Source organism: Gymnoscopelus microlampas (assembly GCF_963454915.1).
Source record: "Gymnoscopelus microlampas genome assembly, chromosome: 4".
NCBI lineage: Eukaryota > Metazoa > Chordata > Actinopteri > Myctophiformes > Myctophidae > Gymnoscopelus > Gymnoscopelus microlampas.
The window spans coordinates 7,045,417-7,055,315 of record NC_139941.1 but is presented as its reverse complement, the minus strand read 5'-3'; the positions used below and the strand labels follow the sequence as shown (position 1 = coordinate 7,055,315).

The 9,899-nt window shown below is 42.1% G+C and overlaps 1 protein-coding gene across 1 annotated transcript; it reads right to left on the bottom strand.

The window, feature by feature from the left end:
- Nucleotides 1-814: 814 nt before the first annotated feature.
- Nucleotides 815-9,438, bottom strand: LOC311043172 (scavenger receptor cysteine-rich type 1 protein M130-like; the record flags this gene model as incomplete). The annotated part of the gene is made up of 6 exons (XM_084054356.1): nucleotides 815-1,132; nucleotides 2,958-3,058; nucleotides 3,223-3,552; nucleotides 5,864-6,148; nucleotides 6,473-6,778; nucleotides 9,393-9,438. 6 exons carry the CDS (start codon nucleotides 9,436-9,438, stop codon nucleotides 815-817), a joined length of 1,386 nt encoding a protein of 461 aa, XP_083910482.1.
- Between the last annotated feature and the right edge of the window lie 461 nt (nucleotides 9,439-9,899).

Here is a 9,899-nt window from a genome sequence, read left to right as displayed (position 1 = left end):
AAACTTTCTGCTAAACCAGCTAACTCCACTAAAGGGGGGTGGAGTTAGCTGGTTTTGCTGACTCCAAGCCCCACCCCCTTTTGACCTCCAACCTCATTGTGAGCTTGGAGGTCCATTCAACTGTTCTTATCAATGATTTTCATTTCCTGAAAAAAATAACATTTTGGAGTTAGCTGGTTCCTGTCCGACAGCAGAGATATGATATAAACAAGCTGCTTACTGCTGTTATATGAAAATATATGTCATCTTAATATGAATACTGTTCTTAAAAATGCATTTCAAAACAGCATAAAATTGAGTAATGCTAGCGTAATACTATAATCACAAAAGCATGGCTTATAAATCATCGTAAACATCTACAAGTTATACATAATGTAATATAACGTATTAACAAACCTGTGAGTTCCATTCCTCCAATATAAACAGATCTTACAACCCAAACGGTTCCATACAACAGATCAATAGATCTCTAGCTATTAACCAATAGACTAATTAACTAAGTTACAATCACATACAATCAATAGTCAGTTCATTCAGTATAGGACCTACTGTAGCCTGGCTGGCTAGCTAGGACCTCCCACATTAGAGACACCTGTCAATTAGCTCCAGATAATATATAAGTTATCTGATAGTTATAAGTACTTGATTAAAAATAGGTGTGTGGACACAGACATGGTTCAATGCTGTAGTAATGATATCTAGTCTAGTGATCCAGGCAATATTCTGGTGGTGCTGACTTAGGAAGATCAACCACAATTTTCTAGCTGCCGCTTCTTTTTGTACACATCTCTCTCGGTGCAGCTTCAGAACCACCTTAGAGATCCACCTCATACAGGTGGACTCCTGCCTCAGCATCTCCTTGGATATCCACCTCTTCATACTGGTGGTATTCTTCTTCACTGAGTTCAGCTTCAGCATATTCTTGGAGATCTATGTCTTCATACTGGTGGTATTCTGTCTCTGCACTGGGTCCAGCTTCAGCATCTCCTTGGAGATCTATGTTTTCATACTGGTGGTATTCTGTCTCTGCACTGGGTCCAGCTTCAGCAGCGGAACCAACAACATTCTCCCGTCTTACATTATAACAAACCAACTCAACGTTGTCCGCTTCTACCCTCTGTCGTCTGGTGGCCTGGAGAAACACAGGATCTGTCTCTCTTAAATAAAACAACAAACAGTCTGTCCTTCAAACATAAAAGAATCAAGCCAATAAAAAAAATATATAATTCAATAAAGGACTAAATGGTAAGCACACAAATGAGCAGCTGCAGCACACACACTGCAGTAAATCCTACTCTCAGGTGTGTAATCAATGAAGGACTGGTGTTTGGGCATCACATGACGTCTTCTTCAGATTGCCTCTGCATCAAACAGACCCAGGGCCCTATCGTACGTAATGCCATGTCCCCTATTTAATGGACAGCGCTGTCCCGCTGCACGTAAATGATACTTTCCGCCCGCGCTCACCATTACAACTTGAACGGCTTTGCGACTGGAAGTGTGGTTTAGGGCCGCGTTATTCCACTATCGCAATGGTTCTCAACCCAGAGGTCCATAGGGGGGGTACCAGGGGGTCCCCATTAAAATTGGTTAATATAGCGTCACACCTATTTGGCTATTAAAAAATAGCAGATATACAAGCTCATAGCGTGGCACCATATCATTTTGGGGGTCCTTGACATGAAAAGGTTTGAGAACCACTGCACTATCCGAACACAATGCTAAATACCCAGACTTTAGGGATAGCGATAGCGATAAGGGGACCTCCCTCCCCTTAAAGACATAGTGAAATGACGTTTTTCACACTTTTAGAGCATATCCGTGGTCGTAAAATGGACACATATACCTAACAATAGATGCCAAAACAAAGATGACTTCCTGTGAACGCAAATGTACTGCGTAATGACATGAATAAACTCTTATGAATATAAATGAATATTGATTTCAGCTCAGCTCACGTTCCTCCAATCACACCTGATTTTAATTACAGAGCTACTCCGTTTTGAATCTCATTCAAGATGACGGCAAGACGGTGTATTACTCATTTTAAACTTAATCACCACACTACTGTATGTTTTCATATTATGAAAACATTATAGGTTAGAAATAAACAATGGGCAATTGGGCAGTGTGTGCATGCAGGTACTCTCTCAAGAACAGATTCTGCTCTCCGCTTGAATCTGTCGGGGGGGTTCGTCATATGGCGTACGCACTGGCCTACAAGTGGGCGTGCCCTCAGGTCAGGAAGCAGGCCGCGCTTTACCCAATCAAATGTAGTGGGCGGGATTTAGGTGTGTGCCGATCCTTCCCCACTAGAAACAAACCTTAACTAATTTAACAATAGCGTCCTTGGAGCAGACAAAACCACGAAAAGATATTCACATTTTAACTTGCTCTTTCATCATAGAAACAAGTGGGCTTATAACCAAAACGATCCATGTTCTCTGGGAGAAGTGGTGTTAGTGTTCCGTGTAGAAATAGTGTTAGTGGGAATGAAAACATAGTCGCACCACCGGAAGTGAAAGGCTGAAGGCAGATCAAAACCCTGGTTTCCTTGCGTACGTGTGCTCCATTTTGCTCCCCCCAGAGCTAAGTGAAAATGTAAAAAACAGCAGAGGGCGCTGTTTTTCCTTTTTTATTTGGCGATGGGTTCCCAGATTGGCATGCAGGTTACAAACACTAGGCCTCTCTGCTGGCTGCAGTGAGTGAGATTCCACCGTTCCATAGCCGGAAAGGATGGGACCTTCTGATTGGTTGCGAGGCCGTTTCAGACTGAAACGTCAAAATAAAATGACAGAAATTTTTCATTTTACTGCAACTTTAACCCATATCCACTTGGTTGTAAACAGGAACGTGGCCCTTCACGGTGATAAAGACCCTTCAGGGTGAAAAAGACGTGTTGACGTTTATTCCTCAGTAATGACCTGCTTCACATTGATTATCACTTGTATAATTACCTTCCAGTAACAATAGAGGACTCTGATTAACATCATCAACGGCAGCAGCAGCAGCAACATTGTGAATGTGACTCTGATGATGTCAGCTGTCAGACGAAACTCTGTAAAAGAAATATGTAGGAACAAGAACATCACTGAAACATCATGGAAAGAACAGCTCTCGATAAGAAAACGTTTATTTGAAATGAATTGATGTAGCTTTCATGAGTGTCTGTTTCATTCAGTTTCATATTGTGAGTTGAAAAGTCAATTTCATTCAGGTTACCTGTTACAGTTAGTGAGAGGAACTCACTCTCAGAAGAGAAGTTATGACTAAAAACGTCAACGTGATAAACACAGCTGTAATTTCCTTGGTGGGTGTGGTTTGCTGCAGGAAACAGGAAGTTGGCAGAGTGATTGGCAGCTGGCTGGGTGTGGTTGTGTGTTGTGTTGGATCCAGTGAAGGTGAGGTGGAAGGAGCCTCGTGGGTACTGTGGCTGGATGGAGCAGATGATGGTGAAGCCGGAACCCTCAAACACCTGCTGCCCCTGCTGCTGGCCCTCAGAAACCCCATGTATGGAGGGGAAGACGGTGATGCTTGGCTTAAACAGCAGATCTGTAACAATATAATGAAATGATAATACTTATGGGACAGGTGGCTGAATATCATGTATTGAACACCTTAAATTCACACTTGAATTCAAATTTTCCCATATCAGTTTTTTTTATGTTCTGGTAAAGAAAGAGGGTGTTTCACTGCAGACGGATCTATTCCGCAAGCCGCACAGATAGTAGTACTTTACTTCATGGAGATAGCTTCCATCCTGGACACCTTATTAGGAGTCTCCCTATCAGTCAGTTCCACTGGGCTAGAAGGGTGTGTAGCTCTGATGAATGTTATCAGACACAAGCAACGGATTTGACCAAGAGATTTTTGACACAGGGCTACAAACCAGAATGAATTGACATTGCAGCTAAACGTTTTGAGTCTGTCACACAGGAGGAATGTCTGAACTCTGTTACACACACACAAAAAAACGATTCCCCTTTCTGTATTACCAGATATTCATCCCTGGACTTTGAATTTAGAAAGATCCTTCACAAATATTGGTAATTCATTGAGACTGATCCTAAACTGAAACAATATTCAAAGATCCCCCTAAATTGGTCTTCAGACGTTCCCCCAATCTAAGGGACCAACTCGTACACTCCTACACACCTCCCACTTTTCTATCAGACATTCCTCCTGGCAACTACAAGTGTTCCGATTGCGCTCAATGCAGCTATACCACTAAATGTAAGTCCTTCACACATCCTCATAGCGGTAAGGAAATCACTATAGGAGGAGTTATCACATGCTCCACTACTTTTGTTGTTTATCTTATTTACTCTTTCACTGCCAAGGACAACTTTTACGACTAATTTTTCCAAAGGTCCAGACTGCCAAACACGACTTTTTTGTTTTCTGTGGTTTTCCACCAGATGCCGCTGTTCTCTAACACAAGTGACCATTTTTTCCTCAAGTCACACAGATCCAGGAGATCAACGTGATCGAAAGATCTACACCACCATTCCCTTCCTGCTTAGCGTATTTGGGGAAATGTATCTTTTACATTTTTTTCTCCCTGCATTTTTGACGAGATGAGCTATATTCAACGGCCTGTAACAAGCAACTGGGGGGTCGTGAGGACTTTTTTCTTTCTTTCGCGGAAGCACGGTGAAACCCTCCGTGTTTAGCAATCATCGGGGGATCAATCATATTGGATATAAATATTCTGTGACTAGTTGAAAAGTTAAGGAAAACCAAAAATCGTGAAAGATTTAAATGTGGACTGGCATACATTCGCTAATCGCACTCGGATTAGCGAACACAGAAGCAATATTAGATGTGGTGACGAGCGCAATCCTGTTGCAGCCCATTAAAAAAATTAGGACACAGCATCACTTTTTGGGGTATAGAAAAGGTGGTTAAACCTCCCCGTGGTGGTGATCACAATCGCCTACTACTGCAACGTAAAGCTTTTTACATCTATACACTCAATACTAATGCATCATACAGACTCAGTGAAACAGACCTGAGACCAGCTGTCCAATGAGGACAGACTGTGTTCAGGCGGAGACAGAGCTGCACTTCCTCACTATGAAAATGTTACATGAAATGATAATGTTACAAACTCACCCCTGACTACAATCTCTTTTTAAGTTTCTTTTTTGCCCACAAGAAATAGACAATCATAACCAAAAAAAAACACTCAAACAATAACAAATTAATCCCCCCTCCCTCCATACATAAAAACAGCAAAACAAGAAAACTATTAAGGTAATGTAAAGGAATAAACTGACACCACACCACTGATCATTTGCAATATCAAGGACCTGCAACACATATAACAGAGAATCTTACTGTTTAAAATTCAGTTTTTCCACATGGAAAATGCCCACTAGCTCTCCCTCAACCACAAGTTGAGGGACAGATTCTTATTTCCACAGCCTCAGAATGCTGTAGTACCATCCCAGTGAGCCATAGTTGGCAATTAGACCTCCGTCTGAAACCGTGTTATAACTGGTCTAAAAGTGAACGTTTTTTCAATGTCTAGACGTTGATTAGCTGTTTTTTGAGCGTCTATATATAGACGTCATTTCAACGGCTATAATATAGACGGCCTATATATAGACGCTTAAAAAACAGCTAATCAATGTCTAGGCTAAGATCAGGTGAGATCTAGTATTTCCTGTATTATTATTTTAGTAAATTGTTGGCAAGGACCAGAGGGAGCAGTGTGCCTGGTCGGATTAGCAGTTCAGAACCGATCCACAATCCACAAATCTCTGTCTGTCTGTCTGTCTGTCTGTCTGTCTGTCTGTCTGTCTGTCTGTCTGACTGACCAATTGATGTCATTTTTGTTGTCGTTGTGTTTTTTTTTTACCTGAACAGATCACCTCTAGTGTGAAAAGGGACATTTTAGACATTGTTGTTCCACACTCCTTCAGAGAACCATCACAGGAAAATGTAATATACCACACAGGCTTAGATGAACCAGTTTTCCATTGTTTTGAAACAACAGAGCCACAGTCCAGCTGTCTACACAGTGCAGATGGCTGGAAGGCACCTAGTCTCCAACTAGTCCCATCCACTGGTCTCCACTCTCCCTGGATTTTCAACTCCAGTGTACCAGTACAGTTACTGGTTCCTCCAACCAACCTGACAGACTCTGTACAGAGACAAGCAAAAAAGGTAGTATCACTTTATCATTCTGTGTGTGTGTGTGTGTGTGTGTGTGTGTGTGTGTGTGTGTGTGTGTGTGTGTGTGTGTGTGTGTGTGTGTGTGTGTGTGTGTGTGTGTGTGTGTGTGTGTGTGTGTGTGTGTGTGTGTGTGTGTGTGTGTGTGTGTGCGCGTGTGTGTGCGTGCGCGCCCGCGCGTGCATGTTCATTCTGTGAATTTATAACCTGAGGCTCACTATGGGATATAACTCTGCAAGACTATGAAGTGGAAGTTGTCAAATGGGTGCTTCCCCCCAAAAATGTCTATTATTACCTGAGCAGGTGAGACCAACAGTCTTGTCAGGTGAGAAGATGTTTCTAGTTGAGTTTGAGGTTGTACAGTTCAGTAGAACAGACTCGTTGCCTTCACACTGGAACTCTTTGGTCCACATTGGAGCTTTCGCTTCTCCATAGAGCGCCCCTTGGAGGACTGCAGGAGTCCCACAGCCAAGCTCCCTACAGACCACCTCTGCATCTGGCTGGTCAAAGTCACCTTCAAACACTGAGACCCACGACTGATTAGATTTCACCTCCAATCTGCCTGAACACAAACTAGTCCCATTCACCAACCTCACAGACTCTGAAGAGAGAGAGAGAGAGAGAGAGAGAGAGAGAGAGAGAGAGAGAGAGAGAGAGAGAGAGAGAGAGAGAGAGAGAGAGAGAGAGAGAGAGAGAGAGAGATTTAGTTTGATCTGCATTTTCTATAACCACACCAGACTATAAAAAAGAGACCCAACCTGCTTGGCACTCAACATCAAGGGTTGGATGGACCAGGGGTACACAGGGGTAATTGTACGTGTCCAGGGGTTGTACTTGAACATCATGTCCAGGGGGTATACTTGAACATCAAGCTGCCTCACACTACAGAAACAGGAGATAGGCTCCTGCCCTATGCGGCTTACTTACTAGAGTTCTGCCCGAACCCGACCCTACCCGACCCAAAGTTTTAGAGCCTATCCGGGCCTAAAATGTATGCTAATTAGTTGGGCCGAACCGAGCCTGTGGAAAATAAAATACATTAAAATAATAATAATAATAATAATAATAATAATAATAATAATAATAATAATAATAATGTAATAATAATAATAATAATAATAATTCTCTTCGGTCCGTTTGTGTATTTATTTATTACGAAGAGGGCGCTGACTGGTGTTTCACTTTTACTATGTGACCGGAGTGGAGGGAGTCTTAGTTAACCCTTTACACAATGACAGTCGGACTCAGGCAGCAGAGAACAGGCGCATAACCCTGTTTGTCTGTCGGCACCTCGGCGCTGAAGCCTAACCAGTGGACCATTTTGAATGTACTGCATATTTGTGTGCTGTTTTATATTTGATTATGAAAAAAGTAGGCCTACACTGAGTCATTTTACAAAAGAAGAAATGGCTCATTCTCTATAAGTATTGTCATTCATATGGTGTGTTCCATTTCTATGATTGTGTTTTCAATTTTGCACTTTCAGTGTGCTGCTTGGTAGTGTGCAGCACATGCTTAGTTGTGTGTACTGTAATGAATGGTATGTGTGTGTGTCATTTGAAAATATGGCTGTGTTTACCAAATGAAAACACAAGTTCCATTTTGTGAACAGTTAAGAGATTTGATGGCAAAGAGTCATCTTACAAAGGGAGTGTAGGGTTTAGCATTTTGTGTTTGAGGTTTTCAGTTTTGAGAAAGCCGTTATTGTTTTGAGAAACATGTGTTAACAATCGTGAAAGACTGTATTATTGGTTCCTTTTACGCACCTGATTGGCATTCATGCATTAATGTTATTTTTTATCAGATGTCCGATAAATAGTAATCATTCCGGACATGGTGACTGGCAGTTTAAAGTGATTTGGCATGATAGATTTTTTGGGCGATTTTTAGGGTGGCACGATAGATTTTTAACTCATTTACTGCCAAGAACGTAAAAAACTTAATTATTTCCAATTACCAATACTGGCAAGAATGTAAAACCCCCCCCCCCCCCCCCCCCCCCCACCCTTACCAACAAACTGTCCCCCCAAACGGTCCCCCCAAACTGCCCCCCCCCCCCCACTGGCCCGTCGAACACAGCAGATCTTCAAACTTCATCTGACATCTATGGGCTTGCAGATCTGCTATGTTCGGTGTGTGACAGACAGACACCACCATGCAACACCATCCTACGGTATATTACATTCGCGAACGCTCGCGCATGCGTGGCTGTTAGTCTGTTGGTGTCTGGGTGGGTAGCTCGACAGTTTCACCAACATTGGTGACCTAACGAGGCCGGACACACACATACACACACACACACACACACACACACACACACACACACACACACACACACACACACACACACACACACACACACACACACACACACACACACACACACACACACACACACACAGAGGGGCCACCGTTGAAGGATGAAATATAAACAGGTATATACAGGCAGCAGCAGCAGTGCGTCAGGGAGAGAGAGAATGAGAGATGTGTGACAACGGGCATTTAACAGTCTACTTTAGCCTATTTTGTGCAGAACTTAGCATGTTTTATGAACAACTGAACATGTGAAGTTGGTATTTCGGCAACTATTTTCAATGTGCGTTCACTCACTCTGCTATAATTTGAGCCACTGGCGCTGTCTACAGCTGATCTTTTTTTTGTTCGGGGGTAACGCCCCTTGTGCAGTGCAGAGAGAGAGAGAGAGCCCTATTATGCGTGACTTAAATCCATGTCTTAGGCGGTAATTAGGTGATAACGCCACCATCTTATGCGGAATCCCTATTATGCAAGGTGCACTGAGCGCAAACACTTAAGTAATAAGACTTGCCATCATATTTTAGGGATGGGGGAGTGTCCATATGTTAATTAAGGGCGCAATGTAGTATCTGGTATTATGCACCTTGACTTAAAAAAATTCACTGCATACTTAAGTGCAAAAATAAATGTTTGGTTGTAAGGTTCTGATTCTCTATAATCTGTGAAGGGTCTATTTTCATTATTTGTATCAGTAATGATTGTATTGTCTCTCAATCAAACGACATCAAGCTAAAAAATAGGAAACATTGGCCGGTCTTTTTTCTCTCTAAAAACATAAATTAATAAACTTAAATTAATTAATGAAACCCTCCTGGATGGCCCCCTTTCTGTGAAAAAGAAAAGAGACATATGAGAGGAATTTAAGACAGTGTTGCTGCATGTGGCCCATTGTTTGTTACCTGCACATATCACCTCCACTCTCTCAGTGTTAGTATCAGACTTCATTCTTCCACAATCCCTCATTGAAGACTCTGAACCAACACAGGAAGATCTAATCATCCATACAGGTTGAGCTGTAGAACCAGAACTTATTTCTTTTGAAACAGGAGAGCCACAGTCCAGCTGTCTACACACTACAGATGCTGACTTCATGTTCCAGCCAGACCAACCATATACTGGTCTCCAATCTCCCTGGTGTTTCATCTCCAGCGTACCAGTACATTTACTGGTTCCTCCCACCAACCTGAAATCTTCAGGGTCTGTACAGAGACAAAAGTAAGTAAGTAAGTAAGTAAGTAAGTAAGTAAGTAATTAAGTACATGAATACATAAATAAAGACTTTCATTATAAAACTATGTTGATCAAAGATTTATATTTGTTTTTTTAACACACATTTATGTGTGTGTGTGTGTGTGTGTGTGTGTGTGTGTGTGTGTGTGTGTGTGTGTGTGTGTGTGTGTGTGTGT